Source organism: Oxyura jamaicensis, chromosome 18 (assembly GCF_011077185.1).
Source record: "Oxyura jamaicensis isolate SHBP4307 breed ruddy duck chromosome 18, BPBGC_Ojam_1.0, whole genome shotgun sequence".
Lineage (NCBI taxonomy): Eukaryota > Metazoa > Chordata > Aves > Anseriformes > Anatidae > Oxyura > Oxyura jamaicensis.
In genome coordinates, this window is record NC_048910.1 from 64,914 (window position 1) to 86,334 (window position 21,421).

General features: G+C 37.9%; 1 protein-coding gene across 1 annotated transcript in view; it reads left to right on the top strand.

Annotated features, from left to right (window-relative positions):
- Nucleotides 1–21,421, top strand: part of GLP2R (glucagon like peptide 2 receptor) — a 34,707-nt gene that overhangs the window by 4,215 nt on the left and 9,071 nt on the right. The window contains exons 4-10 of the mRNA XM_035342712.1: nucleotides 3,408–3,514; nucleotides 3,754–3,910; nucleotides 6,165–6,324; nucleotides 12,152–12,212; nucleotides 13,074–13,143; nucleotides 15,762–15,850; nucleotides 19,161–19,299. Of these exons, the coding sequence (XP_035198603.1) occupies nucleotides 3,408–3,514; nucleotides 3,754–3,910; nucleotides 6,165–6,324; nucleotides 12,152–12,212; nucleotides 13,074–13,143; nucleotides 15,762–15,850; nucleotides 19,161–19,299 (783 nt within the window). The remainder of the gene's footprint in view (nucleotides 1–3,407; nucleotides 3,515–3,753; nucleotides 3,911–6,164; nucleotides 6,325–12,151; nucleotides 12,213–13,073; nucleotides 13,144–15,761; nucleotides 15,851–19,160; nucleotides 19,300–21,421) is intronic.

The following is a 21,421-nucleotide window of genomic DNA, read 5'->3' on the forward strand; positions in this document are numbered from 1 at the left end:
AAAAGAAAAGAAAAGAAAAGAAAAGAAAAGAAAAGAAAAGAAAAGAAAAGAAAAGAAAAGAAAAGAAAAGAAAAGAAAAGAAAAGAAATCTACAATTTTCCTAGCAAATAGCTTAATTTCAGAGGGTCCCTGTTCTGCCAAAGTCAGACAGCTTCACTCCCCATGGCCTCCTGAGCTTTAACTGGTCCTTTCAACTGTAAAAGTGTGAAAAGCAAAACCTTATATTCCATTTGTCTGGAATTTCAGCTCATAATCTAGCTAGCAGCAGACTGGAGGATTTAACATAACACAAATTCCATCCTGCCTGATACAGCATACAGCCCCAACACTGAGCTTTGCCAGAATGGGAAATTACTCTCCCGGGCTGAATATAGAGCATAGCAGAAATACCTTGACAATGCTCAGCTCTTAGTACTGAAGATAAAATTAAAATATTTACTAATCAGCTTTGGGTTTTGAAGCTGGGAATCATCCTTGCTACCTCTGTGTTTGCAAAGAAGCCTGGCTGCATGTTCTCTGCAAGAAAACACTTTGGAACTGCGTATGCTCGCTTTCAGTTTTCATGTTATGTTTTAAGCAAAAAGTTCAAACAGGAATCCAGGGGTCAATCCTGCTGCCTGCTTACCCAACCATGCAATTATATGCAATGAATGCAGCAGAATTTCAGGTAAAAATAAAGTATATAGTATACCTCATTTCAGTTTCTTGTAACTTCTTTTGCCATAGAGCTCATCTTTACTGATGTCAAAATAAAGTCTCTTAGACCAACCTCACAGTTTATTCAAGTACAATAAAATTTCATGAGTACTGAGGGCTTTCCATTGTCTATTGACTGTTCTGGATTGTAACTTGTGGGCAGAAAAGTACCACATTAAGTCATCATTTGTGAAGTTTCTCTGAAAAGCTTTCCAAACAATCCTAAATGTGGATGTTAAGCATAACATACCAACATACCAGAGCTAGTATCCACCCACAATGGATTATTCACCTTGATTTCATATACTTTGGTTTTGAACAAATGTCATAGCCAAGGTTGTAACTCACCCTCTTTATTAGGTTCTTGCCTGTTTGAATATTTTCATAGAGCTGAGTATGGCCATGCACCCACATTGCTCTTCCTGGGCACTTGCACTCCCTCCAAGAGAGTTTCTACCAGCAGGCACAGCTCAATCTGCTACCCAGATAGTACTCATTAGCATACAAAAATCTTTGTTGGGAAGGTGTGGATTATGAAAATAACATATTCTGCATTTCCATGTCTCCTCTGTAGAGAAGATTTTCTTGAACTAGAAAAGCAAAATGAACGTATGGGAGGCAGATACACAAAGAAAAAAGTATAGCAGGAACAAATATCAAATGAAGCTCTTCCATTCTTCCTCTGAGGTCTTGCTCATGGCATAGAATCATAGAATCATAGAATGGTTTGGATTGGAAGGAATCTTAATGATCATCTAATTCTATCCCTCCTGCCATGGGCAGGGACACCTACTTGACCAGATTGCTCAAAGTCCCATCCAGCCTGCCCCTAGTTCCCAGGGTCTTCATTTTTTCCCTTTTTAAAAATAGAGGTTATCTCTTCCCTCTTCTAGTCAGTGGGAACTTCCCTAGACTGACACAACTTCTCAAATATGATGGAGAGAGATGTAGCAACTACATCCACCAGTTCCCTCAGGACCCATGGATGTATCTCATCAGGTCCCATGGACTTGTGCAGCTTTAGGTGCCTTAGCTGGTCTCAAACCTGATATTTTATGGTGGGCAGTTCAGCATTCTTCCAGTCCCTGACTTTGTCTTCTGGACCCTGGGCCATGTGGCTGGAGCTCTTGTCAGTGAAGACTGAGGCAAAAAAGTCAGTAAGTATCTCAGCCTTCTGCATATCCTGGGTGACTGTGTCTCCCGTTTCCTTCCAGAGAGGGCTTACAATTTCCCTAGTCTTCCTTTTATCAACAAAGTACCTATAGAACCCTTAAAACCGTATAGTACCTATACAGCCCTTGATGTCTCTGGCCAAATTAAATTCTAAAAGGGCTTTGGCTTTCCTAACCTGATCCATGGCTGCCCAGGCAATATCTCTGTATCCCTTCAAGGGTATCTGTCCTTGCTTCCACTCTCTGTAGGCATCCTCTTTCTGCTTGAGCTTGGTCAGGAGCTCCTTGTTTCTCCACACAGACCTCCTGGTGTTTTTCCCAACATCCTCTTTGTTGGGATACATCTCTCCTGAGTTTGGAGGAGGTAACCCTTGAATATTAACCAGCCTTCTTGGGCCCATCTTCTCTCCAGGTCTTTGTCCTATGGTGTGCTACCAAGCAGATCCCTGAACGGGCCAAAGTCTGCTCTCCTGAAGTCCAGAGTACCAAGTTTGCTGTGTTCCCTCCTTTATGTCTTCTGAATGCAAAACTCCGCAAATTCATGATCTCTGCAGCTGAGGCTGCCCTTGAGTTTCAAATTCCCCACCAGTACCTCTTTGTTGGTGAGAATGAGGTCCAGCATAACATCTCTCCTCATTGGCTCCTCTATCACTTGGAGAAGGAAGTTGTTATCAATGCATTTCAGGAACTTCCTGGATATGCCCTGCTATGCTGTCCCTCCAACAGATACTGTGGTGTTTGAAGTCTTTCATGAGGAAAAGGGTTTGAGAATATGAGGCTCCTTCTATCTGGCTATAGAGGGCCTCATCTGCTTGGTCTTCTTGGTCAGGTGGCATGTAGCACACTCCCCGATAATATTCCCTACCCCTGCTATCCCTTTAATCCTGTCCCATCAGCTCTCTGTCAGCTCCTCATCTAACCCCAGGCGGAGCAGTATACACTCCAGCAGCTCATTGACATAGAGGGCAATGCCCCTTCCTCACCTCCTCTGTCTGTTTAATTAATTCATAATTAAATATAATAAATATAATAAATAATTAAATCATTCTGTTTGTTATGAAATAAATATTCATGGCAGAAGTCAGTCTATTTCAATGACTCAGACACAGCTGACTCTGAAAACTGTGCACAAAGGAATGTTATGTAGCTGTGTCCCCAGGCCACACAAATAATAATTGCATTTGATTGCACAGGTGGAGTCAGTTAACTCTGCAATTATTAAACCAGTAGGATCCATTTTGTTGCATGTAGTCATGGCAATGACTAGCTGTAATTAAGACTCATAATGGCGTTTGTGCAAGATTATTCTGGAAATGAGACCTTGAGTGCATTCAAATTTGAAAAGAAACTAAGGCTGTTCCCTGTTTGTGTCTTTCCTGCAATGATTTCATGAGGACTTGCAGGGAACAGACACCAGAAACCCGCCATGGCTTTGTTGCAACACAAAGTTGGACTCAAAGATTTCTGAGCTATGTTCATGTCCTGCTTACCTGCCTGCATGTATTGTACAGATATATTATCTTTCTTTTTTGTTCCTAGGAAGAAGAACATAAATTACTTACCACACTACAGCTGTTGTACACTATAGGATATTATTTTTCTCTCATCTCACTTGTATTAGCTCTCCTTACACTTTCTTTGCTCAGGTTAGTACAAATTTTCATGCATTTTTAAATTATACAGAGTATGCACATTCTTGTTTTCATATATTTGATTTTATTATTTAACTTCTGGTATATATATATATATTTTTTTTCTAATAATAAGTCTTACAAAGGTAATTCCTAATTAAAATCTATTAATGGCAGCAATATGACTACAACAGTATTTAGTTATTGTTTTAATTAAATATAGTCCAAAGGATTGATATATTTTCTTCCTACAGAAAACTTCACTGCACAAGAAACTACATCCATATGAATTTATTTGTGTCTTTTATCTTGCGTGCCACAGCAGTTCTTATAAAAGACACTGTATTCTACAATATTTACTCCAAAAGGCCAAATGATGAAACAGGATGGATATTATACCTCAGTCCTGAGGTAACTTTTTAGTTCATTGTTAATAGTGAATGTGTGCTGTCAGTAGACATAACAGTTATAGTTTCAGAAGTTTGCCAAGTGGCATCAAGATTTCAGGTATTTGTTAGTTGAGATTCAAATGCTAAAACTTTACTGATAAAGCTTGGGGTAATCTGAAAAAAAAAAAAAAAAAAAAAAAAAAAAAAAAAAAAAGATTTGATAAATTATAAAATATTGATTTTATTATAAAGGTTTGTATAGAAAAAAAAATGAATAAATATATATATTTAGGAACTTCTACATAAGCAAAACAATTTTATTACATCTGTAGTTTTAGGAGGAAATCTAACCATTTATTTTGCACTTTCATATTATATTTATTTGCTCTAGATATGCATAGCACAATGCACACAAATCTTACTTTTGAGCAATGTTATCAAACTATGTATTTGCATTGAAAGTACACTAAGGGGAAAATGTACTTTAAAGGTTTTTCTCTAATAGGAAAATATTCTAATTTTCTTACACTTCTATACATAATGGAATAACAATGTCTTTCATTGTCACCACTGTGGATATATTATACTTTTATGATGTATCAATATGGTTTGCCCATGTTAGCAAGCTAAATTACCTGTAAGATGTTTATCACTTCATAGCACGGGACATCTGGACATCTGCTTGGGGACTATTGACTTAACAGCTCATCAGTAAAATTTCTGATATGCAGGTCATGACAAAGAGCACATACCACAGACTTCATTGTCAATATCCTATTTCAATTATCAGCTCTTCTCAAAATTTGTGGCCATCCAGTATAGAAACCTTCAAACTATTACACTCCCTTCTAACCTCTCTGAGTAGCACACAGATCTCAGAAGTACTACAAGTCTTGTTTCTCCTCATTTCCTCTTAAAAGTACTGAATAAAGCTTGATTAATCACAGATTAATTCAGTAAATCCTTTCTGGTTATTGGAACATAAATTTGGAATATATTTGAATGAATCATATAATCATAGAGTATCTTGAGCTGGAAAGAACAGAATTACAGAATCACAGAATTTTCTAGGTTGGAAGAGACCTCAAGATGATCAAGTCCAACCTCTGACCTAACACTAACAGTCCCCACTAAACCATATCCCTAAGCTCTACATCTAAACGTCTTTTAAAGACCTCCAGGGATGGTGACTCCACCACTTCCCCGGGCAGCCCGTTCCAATGTCTAACAACCCTTTCGGTAAAGAAGTTCTTCATAAGATCCAACCTAAAACTCCCCTGGCGCAACTTAAGCCCATTCCCCCTCGTCCTGTCACCAGGCACGTGGGAGAACAGACCAACCCCCACCTTGCTACAGCCTCCCTTGAGGTACCTGTAGAGAGCGATAATGTCACCCCTGAGCCTCCTTTTCTCCAGGCTGAACAAGCCCAGCTCCCTCAGCCGCTCCTCGTAAGACTTGTTCTCCAGGCCCCTCACCAGCTTCATAGCCCTTCTCTGGACTCGCTCGAGCACCTCCATGTCCTTCTTGTAGCGAACCCACAAGGATCATTAAATCCGACTCCTGGCTCCACACTGGACCACTCAAAAATCAGACCGTATGTCTAAGAGTGTTGTTCAAATCTTTCTTGAACTTCAGCTGGTTTGATGCCATGACCACTTTTCTGGGGAGCCTGTTTCAGTGTCTGACCACCCTCTCAATGAAGAACCTTTTCCTAATATCCAATCTGAACCTGCCCTGATACAGCTCCATGCTGTTCCCTTGGGTCCTATCTGGTCACCAGAGAGGAGATCAGCATCTCCCATCTGCTTCCCTTCATGAGGAAGCTGTAGATCACAATGAATTTGAAATTGTAACCAGAAATTAATCAGAGTAAGTATTGAACAGAACAGCCACTGTAGTGTCACTTTCTGCTGACCTGCTTGTGTACTAGCAACACTTCTTGTCTACTGAGTATAATTCATGAAATGAATACTCCTCAGTTCTTCCCCTTGCTCTTAGTGTCAACCCCTGGCATGAACAGGAGCCACTCTACCTTCAGCTCCTTTTTCCTCCAAAGAGCCATACACAGCCTAATTGCATCACAGGTTCTCTACTCTCAGAAAGTCCAGATCTCCCAAAATAACAGCAGCTCAGTATCTTGCAGAATATATGACTGAACTACATATGTACCAAAACCACACACTGGTTTTAAAATGGTTGCTAAACTAACAAGAATAAAACAGGATTTGTCAGAGTTTTTCTATATTACAATGATGATTGGTCTTTCATTCCTACAGATTTTAATCATTTGCAGGACTGCCCAGTTTTTCATGCATTACTTTGCTGGGGCAAATTATTTTTGGTTATTGGTAGAAGGAATTTATCTCCATACATTATTGATTACTGCTGTACTCTCTGAAAGGCGACTGCTACAGACATATATTGTGATAGGATGGGGTAAGTACCTAACAATTTCAAAGTTCTTGATTCTGTGGCTTTTTTTTTAAGTCATTGGTGGATATTTTGTAGTGAAGAGAGAAAAAAAAAAAAAAAAAAAAAAAAGACTTTTTTTGTTGTTTTGAATTCAGCAATTGTCAATAAAAGTTATTAGAATTGACACACTAGCTGCAGTTCAGTTTGACCTGCAGGTACAGAAAATAGGTTAATTGTTTTATAAGATAAAATAGCTTAATAGACAGCATGAGAAGAAGTTTTTTCTATATTTGACCATATTTTCTGTCATCACTGAATATTAAAGCACTATCAGCACCTTCACTTTCTTCCTTTGTAATAGAACATCTACATGGTGAAGAAGTCTGTACATTAAGCAGTTGGCTTTTATATATTTACCTTGCTATCTCAAGAAGTTCTTCAAGTTCTAAAGTATGCTTTAAATCAGAGGACAGTGTGAAACTCTATATGATATAGGTCCTATATTTCAGACATATTTTAATGGAATAAAGACAATGTAAATTTAGCTACAAACATTTGAGCAATTTTGTATAAATCGTATTCTTTTTTGTTTTTGTATGAGAGGTGTGTGTAATCTGACAGTTGTATTTGGTGCTCACTCAGAGAACATAATAATGGACAAAATTATTTGTGTGGACAAGGGGGAATGTCAAGGTTTCCTAATTCCCAATAGTCATCTAAAATCTACCTGTACAACTTGCAAGTCTTGTAAGGTTTTAAATGAAGATATAAAATGTACTTTTAGACAATACTTGGATTTGGTGCAAGAGTTATTGATTCATATTCAATGGCCTGACTTGAGGAGGGTGATAGGATGGTTAGACTATGGTGGATGATTACATATTTATAAATAAATTATTCCATAGTTACTCTGCTGTTCTGCAGGATAAAGAGGAAAATTTTAAAGGTATGTTTAAACTCAAAAATAAATTAAGCAAATGTCAGCTAAGACTGAAGTTCCACTGATTACAGCTGTAATGAAGAAACCTCCACGTGTTTAAAATAATTTTTCGTTGATTGTTACTAAGACTGTAGAAAATTCCTTGTCAGTTTGACAATAATTCATGCCATTTAGTTCTAGCTGTCTTCAAGATGTACTTTCATGGAGAATTCAAACAGCTAATTTTCCTCCTTTATGACATCTACATTATCTCCTGAGATTTTAATTGGATAGCATATAAACCAAATGGACTACTGGAAAAAATCCTAGAATTAAGTGAATTTTAGATAAGGTTATTTTTCTTGCCTTTATAGCTGTATTTATTAAATAAACTATATTTATTAAATGAGAAAAATTGCTGTAGAAAATACCAACACTTTGAGGAACGACTGAAACAGGGCTTCAGCATCAAAAATACCACACGGGAAATCTCAACAAAAAATAAATAAATTCAAAAATGTAATTTAAAAGCTTCTTGAAGTAAGTGTGGAAAATTAATTCTGGGCAAAACTGTCGAGTCTGAAAGAATATTGATGCATGAACCCAGAAACCTTTTACAGAAAAATCTTGCTTTTACTAACACTGACATGGTTAAAAGGTATCTGATATTTGTCTCTTACAAAAGTTGAACCAGGTTTTGGATATTCATGGCATGATATCATATGCATTGCTCTGAAAATGTTAATATAATGTGCATTGCGAAATATTGCCATCAGAAATCACTAAAATAGTAGTCAGGCCTAGTGAGTTTGGCAGTGACACAGTTTGTTCTGGAGTATTAAATCAGTTAGTTCTATGATGTGAATGCAAAACTTACTGTTGACCTTGTTTGTTGTGTAAGGTTTTTTTCGTTTGCTAACAGTGAGAATATCTATATTCTTTTCTTCCTGTTCGCAGTTTTAAAGCCAAAAAATATTTATTTTATTTTGCTTCCTGTACCAATAAAAGAACTCAAATATATGGTTCAGTACCTTGTACCTCTTAGTTCTTTATAGATGAGGAGAAAAACAAAACAAACAAACAAGAAAAAAAAAAAAAGAAAAAAAAAGAAAAAAGAAAAAAAAAAAAAGAAAAAAGAAACTAGCCTATCACCATGAACTAGAAAAACAGGTTATTCCAGCTTAGTTCCTGAGAAACTGAGGAGTTCTGAGGCCCTTGAGATTAGCCTTCTTTGCTAATCAACACAACAATGAGCTAATAATGTGGTTAGAGGTGAGAGTACAGAACAAGAATAGAAGTGGGTGCAGTGTTTTCGATTAACTCAAAATTATTTTATTCAATTTAATTCAAAATTATCTCACTGTGTAGCTTATCCTGGCATTTTGACATCAGATCAGAAAAAAGCTTTAACAAAAATCACTGCTTTCAATTCAGGAAGAATGTACAATGGGGAAAGGCAAGTTTTATTACATACTTGGAAGAAACTTTTTTTTTTTTTTTCCCCTTTTCTTTTTCCACCTTTGAGACAGAAATATTGTTATACTCTTTAATGTAAATTTAAGTTTAACTTCATTAGGTTAACGTGATTAAAAACTTGTTCGAAATAGGTAGTTACTACTTATGATGAAGATTATTATGATTATATACTGTACTGATTATTTACTCATCAATCATTTGGAACACAGTGCCTCAAAGTAAATGCTAGATACTCAAATGCAGTTTTTTCAGGTCCCAATGCAGATGTGAAATTTCACGTAAGGAATCCTTTTGTAACAAATCCACTCACACGTTTGATCTGAGATGGATATGTACAAATATTCCAATATATTACAGCTCAGATTTGGTGATGAAACCTAGGTACATAGAGAGATATCTCTGTGCATGTTTTCTCAAGAGTTAACAGGGCAGATAGAAAACAGAAACAGGAATATTAAAATCCTGCATTTTGGTATCTCGATAGAAATTTCTTGGTCAGAATAGTCTCAGAAAATTGGTCTTGCTCCAGAACAAGTCTAGTTTCTGAGGGTAAATGATCTTAACAATAAAGCAGATAAAAAAGATTCCTGTCATCTTCTCTCCATAACCAATGAGGACTCTCAACCAATTTCCTTATGTTCACAGGGAAATCAAGTAGTTAATATTAAAAATAAATAAATAAATCTTTCCTTCTTATCTAAATGTGAAGTCAAGCTCTATATGATTAAAGTAGAATTTTTTTATTATTATTTTATTTTTCATTTTCATTTCTGTGCCATCTCCGAAACTCTGTTGCTCCTCTGGTCCCCCAGTATGATTTTTGCTTTGTTTTTTGAAGCCCATGCTCTAAGTGATGTTTCACTTCAGAGTTCCTGTGAGTTCTTAAAATCAGATAGAATTTAAATCTTAAATTTAGTCTACCTTATACAGAATGAGATTCATTTTACCTTATGAAGTTAAATTTGGGTAACTAATATCTAGACTTTTCCTAGAATTAAAAGGAGAAGAGAAGAACCTTTGAAGAGTGAATTTTAATGTTTAAGAGAAGTAGGATATCATCTTAATCTTTCCATGTGTGCAACTCTAGATATAATCAAATAAGAACTGGTATTTCCTAAAGAATCTTTTTCTCTGGCCTAACCTGTATCTATCCAGAATACTGCTATGAAGATTATTTTTCAGGGTTGAAGTTTTTAACATGCTATCCAATTTTTGGTATCCTTTTTTTTCCTCTTTTATTTATTCCTCTTCAGAAATTAACTTCTCTTTCATGCTTTTTCCCATCCTTCTTTATCTATTAAAAGTTTCTGTCAAATGATAACACCACTCTTCACTGTCCACTGGCAAACTTCTGGGCTGCCTCCTTTACTGTACTTTATACTTTTGAGGTTCATTGTCATCATTCATTACTTGATTTCTCTGTTCTCGCTTACATTCTTTAAAGATCCATGTGCTATTGTAGCTTTTAAAGTTAATGGTTCTGGTACACCAAGACCACTGTCTTTCATGCTGGTTAGTGTTCTCTCATTGCTGCCTCTTTCTTTCCACCTCTCTGAATGCTATTGCTTTGATCACCAGCTCACTTGCAGGTTTTGTTACTTGTTCATACTGCAATAGGACAAGTCTGTTAAGAAATCTGATTACCAATGTAAGACTATAAGTATTATCTACTTGTAAGGTCCCCTCAATTGTTCTCATACCCGTGTAATTGTCACTGATTTCATAATGGTCTTTTCCCACTATTTAGCTGTTTCTTATTTATATTTATTAGAATTACTCCTTAGACAGGAGATCTGGTCTTTCACTTCTTACAGACATTTGTGGTACTGCTACTGAGCCAGCAGCATGTTTACACTTGCAGCTACACACACCTCCTCAGCTAATCCCCAGGAACTGTACTTGATAATGTCCACTCACCCTCCCTAGCATCATGTTTCCCCACTGGAAAACTCCATATTCCCCTGCACGTCATCTCCCTTCCCAAGTAGTCCACACCCTGGTTGTTCTCTCAGACCTACTTTCTACACTGAAACAAACTTACATCCAAGTGAGATGGTTTCTATCTCTTTCCCCATATTACCCATGCAGAGGTCTATTTTTACAGAAACACGGAATGGCTGAGGCAAGAAGGGGCCTCTAGAGGTCATATGGTCCAACCTCTCTGGCTCAGTCAAGGAGACCTAGAGCAGGTTGTCCAAGATCATGTCCATGACAGCTTTTGAATACCTCCAAGGTGGGACACTATTCAACCCCTCTGGGCAACCTGTGCCACTGCTTTGTCACCATCAAAGTCAATAAGTGTTCCTGATGTTCAGATGGAGCCTCCAGATTTTCAGTTTGTGCCTATTACTCTAGTCCTGTCACTGGGTGCCATTGAAAATAGCCTGTCCCCATCCTCTGTACTCTCTCTTCATGTACTTATAGACTTATAAGACCTCTCCTCCAAGCCTTTTCTTCTCCAGGCTGAACAGTCCCACCTCTTTCAGCCTTTCCTCCAGTCCTTTCAGCATCTTTGTTTCTCTCATGTCTCTCTTTTACTGGGGAGCTCAGCACTGGACACAGTGACCAAGTGTGGCCTCACCAGTACAGAGTATTACCTCTGAGAGTATTTTGCATCCAATCCTTTCTACACACTGCTCCCTCCATTCCAGCTCTCCCCACAACCTTAGCTAGCATTCCCAGACTCATGAATAGTCCTTGTTCTGACCCATATCTCCTCTTCATTCTGCCATATCCACCAGATAATCTGCCCTGGGTTGTTGAGCTGAGAATCCAGCTGAATAGATGCCTTTTGTAGTTCACATTGCCTTGTGCTTGAAGCTTGTACTTGCATATTTATAGGCCATTGGAACAGTGTAGTAATACTTAGTTCAATATTTTTTTCACTCTGTGGTCTGTGATTCCCTGGGGGGGGGTGGGGGGGTGGAAGGGGGCGGGAGGGGGAGAGCAACAATAGGGGGACAGGGACCATGGATTAATTTTAAGGGGTCCATGAAAGGTAAGTCAGAAAAGCAAGCTTTTCTTATTTGTGTTAACTAACCAGATAGAATTCTATGTCTCCACTAAAAAATGTTTAAGGTTCAACAAATGAAAAATGTTAAAAAACAGTACTTTAGGTAGTCTGTGATGCCTCAAGTGCCAATTCTGAAATCTCATGGTCAGGGACTTAGAAGATTAAGACTAGTCAGAAGTGTATGTAGCTATGTATATTTGTATGTGTATATATATTCCAGTGGTGACAATTTCTATACTGAAAATAGGATATTCGATTGTAGAATTAAATTTCTTATTGCCTTTAAGCTACAAATGGGGAAGTACAGGAACAGGCTGATTTTTGTACATCTAAATAGAGTACTGAAAACCACATGTCTTTGCACCACACACTGTTGTAGTGTATCTTTATTTTATATGAATCATTCTGTAAGCTTAGCTGTAATCAACTCCTTTTCTTTTCAGTTGTTCCTATTCTGTTTGTGGGGCCGTGGGGAATAAGCAGATCAAAACTGGAGAACACAGGGTAGGTTGCTAAAGGAAAAGTGTCTTAGAATAGTGGTTTTCAGTTGCTTATTTTTTTCTGGAAATCATTGGCAGTAATTGACACTGGTATTGACAACTGGATTATATTAAGATCATACTACACATATTAATACTTCTTAGATTTTCTAGGTTCATTTTAGTCCTTTCACAGTAAACTAGTAGGAATTCATGGGTTCACATGTATAAATCAAGAAAGAAAATGAACATACACTGTTTCTCAAATGCAAACTATTTTATTCATTCATTTATTCATCATATTCATATTCACATTCATGAATGTGAACCTGGAAATTTCATGAAGCAAAATTTCAACACAAACATCTTCACTGAGAGCATCTTGTTAGCAAGAAAAGAAGACCAGTGCTTTCATTGGAGACCATCTGTGGTTTGAGTTTAATTAACATTCACTGCCATTTTGGAAGAAAAAAATAAGTTATAACAGATAATGACAAAAACTGATATTCACAAAAAGCTGATATTAGATGAATTCATTCAATATTCAGTGAATTAAATAGTAAGAGTAACCTGCACCAGTAGGCATCAGTTTTCCAGTCTTACGGTTTTCAGTGTTGCTGTTAATAGTGTCACAATGACTTTGCCGTTCATATGAAGTACACAGCCTATGGAAACTTCTCTCAAGACTCTAGTGGAAAGATCTTCAGAAAACATACAATAACAGTTGTTGGTGAGACTTGTTCTATTCTAATTCAATTTTCTCCTGAATGTCACCTAAAAAAATTAAAATTTGTCAAATTTCATTTGAAATATATACACACATTATTTCAGCTTTCTAATTTATTTCTATGAAAATAATGTAATTATACTTTAAATTATTCTGCAGGTGCTGGGGAACAAATGAGCACATGGGAATCTGGTGGATCATCCGAGGACCTATGTTGTTTTCCATTACAGTAAGAATTATTTTATCTTTTCCAGTATCATACAGAAATATATCTTTTGTGACACTTTTTCCCAGTGTAATCAAATCCTTGGAGGACATGAGACAGAAAAGACTGTAGATGAGATCTCTTACTGTGTAGGGTTAGACATTGCTTCATTTTGTCTATCTGCAAGCAACAAGAATTTCAGTAACAGTCTCTCAAAACACTACTGTGTATCTGTGCAGTGAGTTCTGCACAGTTCTGCACAAACAAACACAAAGCCTTTTGCTGCTCATAATTGTAGCCTAACTTGATGCAGTGAGCAGGTTACTCTGGAAAGTGTTACAATGTGGTGAGCATCTGCAGAGTAAGTTCATGTGATAACAAGGACAGAGAGAAGTAGCAACAGGAAGTCCTATTGGTCACGGAGATAAAACATTCCTCTAATCAGGCATCAGAAGAATGGAATAAACTGAAACATGGCATGGTAAGACTAAGATACAGTTTAAAATAATAATAAAATTGCACAGAAGACTAAACCTGAAATTGGGTGATAACGAAGCAATTAAAATAGCATGAACAGAACAATTCATGAGGACATAATTATGAGCACAGATTTTTGGTAGGTGGGGCTATGATGTCTATCCATAATTATCTTATATTTTTACAGAGCCAGCAAGGCATAAAGGGATTAGAGGAATAGGTTATTAGATTAGCATCTTGCTAATCTTTCTGAGATAGTAAATCTACAGAAGAGGTGTTCTTTACTTATGCAAGGATTGCTCAAAATGCAATATTGAGGCATTGGTGCATCTGGAAAGAACATTGTTTTCTGTTACGCTGGAGAAAAGCTGTAGACATTATTACTTAAGTGAAAAAATGATGGACTGTTTTGCTGCTGCTGAGTTGGAGAAAGCCATGTGAGAAAGAAAGTGGACATAGTTGTGAATTGCACACTTAATAAGCAGTCAACAAAAAGTAAATAATTGAAGGACAATGGAGGTCTTCGTTTGTCTGTCTGTCTCAAAAAGGCAGTGGAGAGAAGAACCAGAAAAGAAAGGGAAAAGGCCTGAGAGTTGAGAAGAGGCAAAAGCTGGAAGTGTTCAAGACTGAAAATGCCCCAAAACTGAGGGGGTGTTCAAGACAGACAAAGTCCAGAACTGAGGGGATCTGAATGAATTTCTTCCTGGATATGTCTAACTCTGAAGGAAGACTGGATTGCCAATTTACATTTCTGGAGCTTGGGTAGAAAATAAACAGCTAGTGGAACATAACAAGCAAAACCAAAGACTAGCATTTCTATTATATTAAAGAGATCCCAGAGTTTTGCTTTTGTTGTAAGAATGTTACAGTCATTGATGTTAGTATGCTCAACCCAGAGCAAGTTCCCTGAATAACATGAAACTAAACAGATCTAAGAGTTAGGAATGAATTTATAAATAATTTGAAGAATAGCACTTGGATGGAGATTATCAGTAGTTTAAAAATACCTTTTAATGAAGATATTTCTGCATGATTTCCTGTTAGCTAGTGAAATGGTAGGGCATAATCTTTGCTGGTGTAAATCAGTGCAAAGAACTAAGGAACTGAAAAATTTGCCAATGACACCAAGCTGTGTGTCACAGTCAACATGCTGGAGGGAAAGGATGGCATCTAGAGGGCTCTTGACAGACATGCGAGGTGGGCTGGTGAGAACCTCATTATGTCCCTGTGACATAATGATGACTCTTTTTCATCTGAAGGAAATCAAACCAAAATAACTTGAATTACTGAGATCTTACACTTTGGAACTCTATCTATTTATGTTTCCATTTTCAGGTGTCTGTTTTAAAGGGAATAATATCTCCTTATCACCCTGTGATGTTTTAAAGATATATCTGTGCACATTTGTAGAGAATAGTATGAAAAGTGTATGATTTTTTATACAGGACAATAACTGGACTATACAACAAATGAAGACAAGAAAAGTAGTCCTGAGTAATTGTCCATCGACCAAATTGGGAAACACCGTTCCATGTTAAAATTAAAATGTAATTTTGTAATGGAAGATCACATACCATAACATATATGTAAATCAGGCTGAAATAAGGCAATGCTAAATTTCCTAACTGCACAGCTTGAACATCTTTTTTCTATAGGGCTTTTTGTTTGTGAAAGTAAAATAGTTAATGCTGTATAGGCCTTTGCAGGCCACACTAGATGGTAAATATTGTCAGGTTAGTCTCAGTCAAGTCAGAACAATTTTATTAACATTGAATTATATGTAAAAGTATGCACTGCCCAGAGCTTCCTTATCCAGTTGACTATAAAGTACTTATCTAGAGAATTCCATGTGCTGCTGTTGTTCAACCACATCCTGCCTATCTGACTAATTTTGGTGAAAAGTTTTATAACTTAAAGGTACAATAATGCTGTAAGTGTCTCACTAGCAGAGAGTTCCTATCAGCACAGCCTGTCACTACTGCTTTGTGCTCTCTCCTGTGGCTGTATTAATAACCTGCTTCTGTTCTGACCTGAACACAGTTGCATTCTGGTTATTTGACATCAGGTTATACAAATATTTAATGCTAATTTTATGGCTCTTTTATAGCTATATGAATAATGTCATCAAATCTTGAGTAAATAACCAATATATATTTTCTTTCAAGGTTAATTTTGGCATCTTCTTAAAAATTCTAAGGATGCTGATTTCCAAACTGAAAGCCCAGCAGATGAGCTTTCATGACTATAAATACAGGTATGTAATAAATACGAAGAAATCCTAGTCTTTTTTTTTTTTTTTTTTTTTTTTTTTTTAATGCTTCAGAAGATTCCCAGTGTGAACTTGCAAACTAAACATTTACCTACCACCACCAATGTAAAAGGTATTCAGAATTAGACACATGAAAGCCAAATAAAGAAACAGGCTCCACAAATAGTTTCTCATCTGAGTAAGAAGGATAAGTTATTGCCTGTGTGCTGAGCATTATGGGCATTTTCTCGAGGAGTTTACAATGCAGTAAGACTTCTGCACTCATGTAACTAGACTATACAAAGATAGCCTTAACTGCTGTGACACTTTTATTTTCCTTGATTGTGACAAAGGGCCCTCAAAAGAAATGGAGGTTCAGAAGATCTGTGGGACTTTCCTAGGTGACACTAGCATCTAGCTCTTTTTCACAGACACAAACACCATTGATTGAAGAATATCCCTCTTCTTCTTGTAAATCCAAATGAGAAAACTAGCCTTAGTCTGCACTCTTGCTGGCTCTCCTGTGTTGTTTCCTAGCCAGACTCTCAATGGTGCAGCATGTCTTACATGAAGTCCTAAAACTGACCTCTGCATGAACATGTTCCCACTTTATGGGAACAGCAAGGACAGGCTGCTCTGCAAGAGCAGGTGAGCCAGAAGCAAAGAATGACAGCAAGGCAGGCAGGGACAGTAATCTAATTGACAAGGGGCATAGACTCACAGTACTAAAATGAGCAGGGCAGGTCCAGTGAAAGTAGTCAAGATAGTCAATAGTCCAGTGGTCACCAGACAAGTCCATAGTGAAGGAAAAGGCAGCTGCAAGGTCAAGCCAGGAAATCACATGTAATATGAAAACTGCAATTAAATAAATGGGAACTAGAGGATATGCTGTTTTACACATTTCATCTCTTTCCAGTTCTTAGTATCATTCATTATTAAGAGCTTTGTGAAGCCCTGTCTCCTACTACAGTCCTACCTTACTTATATCAAGTATTTTATTGTCTAATGCAACTTAGGGGATATGCCCAACCTTTTAAAGGGATATGGCCAACCTCTTTCCAGTGGTCTGTAGGGACAGGACAAGGGGCAATGGCCACAAAATAGAGCACAGAAAGTTCTGCACCAATATGCGAAGGAACTTCTTCACAGTGAGTGTGACAGAGCACTGGAACAGGCTGCCCAGGAAGGTTGAGGAGACTCCTTCTCTGGAGATATTCAAGACTCGTCTGGACGCCTACCTGTGCAACCTGCTCTAGAGAACCTGCATTGACAGAAGGGTTGGACCCAATGATCTCTGGAGGTCCCTTTCAACAACTACAGTTCTGTGATTCTGTGAACTGGATGGGGGGAGAGTGGATGGCCATTCCAGTATTAAGTTCCTAGTAAATTCCAGTATTAAATCCTTATCAAGGAACCTATTTCCATATTCCATATTCCCTCCCATCAGTGCTGAGTACCAAGGGACAATCACTTCCCTAGTCCTGCTGGCCACACTATTTCTGGGGCAGGCCAGGATGGCATTGGCCTCCTTGTCCACCTAAGCACGCTACTGGCTCAAGTTCACGTGTTGGCTGTTGACCTAATTTACTCCTGGAAACTATGCTAAGGCACATGGAAAATAGGGAGGTGATTGGTGACATCCAGCCCTTCACAAAGGGCAGGTCATGTCTGCCAAATCTGATAGCCTTCTTGTAGGGTGGTAAAGCACTGATGGTCCTATCTGAAAGAGCAACTGACATCATCTACCTGGACTTGTGCAAAGCATTTGACACTGACCCTCATCAAATCCTCATCTCTAAATTAGAGAGACATGGAATTGACGGATGGACCACTTAGTGGGTAAGGAATTGGCTGGATGGTTGCACTCAAAGTGTTGTGGTAAATGGCTCAATGTCCAAGTGGAGATCAGTAATGAGTAGTGGTGTTCCTCAGAGGTCAGTACTGGGGGACCAGCCATAACATCTTTGTAGGTGACATGGACTGTGGGGTAAGTGCACCCTCAGCAAGTTTGCCAATGACACCAAGCTGTGTGGTGCAGTTAACATGTTGGAGGGAAGGGATGACATCCAGAGGGACCTTGACAGACAAGAGAGGTGGGCCTGTGTGAACTTCATGAGGTTCAACAAGACCAAGTGCAAGGTCCTGGATCTGGGCCAAGGCAATCCCAAGCACAAATACAGGCTGGGTGGAGAATGGGTTGAGAGCAGCCCTGAGGAGAAGGCGTTGGGGGTGTTGGTTGACAAGCTCAACACAAGCCAGCAGTGTGTGCAGTTGCAGCCCAGAAAACCAACTGTATCCTGGGCTGCATTCAAAATAAGCGTGGTCAGCAAGGCAAGGGAAGTTATTCTCTCCTTCTGCTCTGCTCTCAAGACCACTGCACCTGGAGGTCTGGGACCCCCAGCACAAGAAGAATATGTATGTATTAGAACGAGTTCAGGGGAGAGCCACAAGGATGGTCAAAGAGATGGAGCACCTCCCAAAATATTTTATGATGATTCTGTGATTCTATGACTAACACTTCAGGTCCTCTTCTGCTGGGCACTTTTCCAGCCACTTGTGCCCACATCTATACTGTTTGGGGTTGTTATGACACAATTGCAGTACCCAGCATTTAGCCTTGTTGAAAGTCATGAAATTGGATGCAGCTCATCAATGGAGCCTATGCATATCCCTTTGAAGATCTTTCTTAGCCTTGAGCAGATCAACACTCTCACACAACATGGTGTCATCTGCAGACTTATTGAGGGTGCATTCGATCAACAACAAAAACTGGACCAAATACCAAGCCCTGGGGAACACTACTCGTGACCAGCTGCCAAACAGATTTAACTCCATTCATAACAACACTTTGGGCCTGGCCATGCAGTCAGTTTTTTACCCAGCAGACAGCATACCCATTCAATCCATGAGCAGTCAGTTTCTCCAGGAAAAAGATATGGGAAACTGTATCAAATGCATTGCTAAAGTCCAAATATACAACATCCACAGCCTTTCCCTTGTATTGTTGTTATAGTTCAGGTTAGTAGGGCAGGATCTACCTTTCATAAACCCATGCTGACTGGGTCTGATAACCTGCTTGTTCTGTACCTGTTGTGTGATGACATTGAAGATGACCTGCTCCATCACCTTCCCTTACACCAAATTGTAAGGCTTGTAATACCCCAGATCCTCCTTGCCATTTTGTAGATGGGCATCAGTTTTGCTCATCTCCCTGGTTAGCAGAAAAATAATTTCTGGAATATTTTCTTTGTAGCTCCATTTAAACTTTGTATCAAGGATGTTGAGTAATACCATAATCAAACATTTTCTTTTTAAGATTGGCAAGATCTACACTTGTTCTAATTCCATTGTTGGGGATCCATGAATTTATATTTACCTTCATCACTGATGAACAGGTGCAAGGACTTTCAAGACATATCAGACTTTTCATTCAGCTGACAATGAGCTCATTTCATGTAAGTACACTTTTGCAAGTACTTTTAGGGGTCAGATATCCACATATGTATGTTGTTCATGTGTAGATGCAACAGACATACAGTATTCTTTTTTAATGTTATGCTCCAGCCTGTAGTCTTTAAATATAACGTTAGACTGAGATGATAAAAAAAAATCACAGAGTGAATTTTACATGTGAAAAATCTTCTAGAGTTAAGATTTGTCAGTAAGCTTTCATGGGTGAAACAGATAGATGGACTAGCATCTGAAGACAGAAAACAATATCCCCACCTTGGAAACAACCACAGTCAGTGGAGTGTTTTAAAGATATTTGTGCACTTGACTCCCTTTCAGACGCCCTGCCTTTGTAGGGTGTAAGTATGCAAAAACTTGAAGCAGTGAAGGAAAGTGTAAAATGTTCTGGCAGCTCTGCATCCTTGTATCTTGGGCTGTAAACATGAAGGTGTGAAGTAACCACACTCAATTACAGTGGTTGATGCTAAGTAGTTCAAATTCCACAGCTAGCTATTACTGAAAATGAATGGTGTTTCTTATATAATCACTTATGCACAAGTATACATGTTTCACTGTAACTATATTTTACAGTTCAAAAACAACAAAGAATGAAAATGCCAGTCATTCAGCACTGTACATGAAGCACTGCTGTCTGCTTCAATCTGTGTTATATAAAGTTGCTGAGTAACGTGTGTTTTTTTCATGTAGTACTCTCGTTAAACTACCTGCTTAGCAAAGTTGTCCTTTGCCCATGAGAAATGATATATGAGATCAGTGAAAGAACTCTTGCCCTGCTATAAATTTCTGCCTTAACTATCTTGGTGATGTAGGACATCAGTGTTCAGGTCTTTCTTTAACATGGTTAAAGGAACATCTCAGGAACATCTCTGACCAGAAATCCTTGTTACTCACCAACTCACTTATTTTTGACATACCTGTGCCCTCTTCTATTGTCTGAGACATGAAGCCATCAAAACACTTTCCCCACAATCTCTTGTAATCTTTGTATTTAACCTGTAGGTATGCAGGTACATGGTGTATGCATCAATGATTTGACACTGTTATTGAACTTCTAATGAAAAATTTCCCACATAGCTTGAGGGGAAAACCGTCCAGGCAGGCAGAAGGGAGTTCATGTGGAACCATCCCTAAGAGGACTGGCTGATATTGTGTGGAAGTGCATGTTCCTCAGATAAACATATCCTTACTTGGAGAGATTGCCGTGTCTAGATGTTATTTTAAGCAACACAACCATTTTAAGTGAAAACTTTATTTACTGGCTTTTAAAATAAGACTGATGTAGAAGAGAGCTTACTCATCCCTGCTAAAAACTTCATTCCATTTAGAGGAATGTGCAGATGATCTGATATATGGCAAGTTTAGAAGAAAAAAATCTTTTCAAAAAACCCAGAGATGTTTATTTCAGATTGTCTTTTTTAGCCACAGTATTATTTGTTAATTAAATATCAGAAAAAAAAAAAAAAAAAAAAAAGCATATAAACTGGACCTGGACGTTATTATGTTTGTTCAGTCTGTATGTCTTCTCATTAGTTAAAGCACAGTTAAACTTTTTTGCTAAAGAAAACCAGTTATCTGGGATCTCATCTGGAGATTTTAACTCAAATATTTTCAAAAATCAAAAATTAAATTCTAAATAAGGGTTCTTCTCTAGCTATGATGTTTTTATTTCAGAAAGTGGGGCGATCTTATCATCTTGACCTCCTGGTGCATACGGACTGCACAGGATAAAATACTGGCTTATGGTATATTAAAAACAGTTATTCAATGAGTCATTTATCATATTTTTGTTGCCAATAGAACTGGAAGACAATTATGAGACTTACACATGGATGTATTCTTTCCTATTGCATAGCATGCCAATGAATATTTCTTCTGAATTTCTGCTGCTTCTTTTTGCTTCATACTCTGATCATTTGGAAGGTGTATTCCTTGGAAGTCATGACATAGAAGAAAGATTTCTAAGAACAAAATTCTATGTATGGCAAAGGAAGAAGCTTTTAAAAAAATCAGGATATAAAACGAACAGCAAACATGAATACTCAGCTGAATTTCACAGAATCACAGAATAGTCTAGGTTGGAAAAGACCTCCAAGATCACCCAGTCCA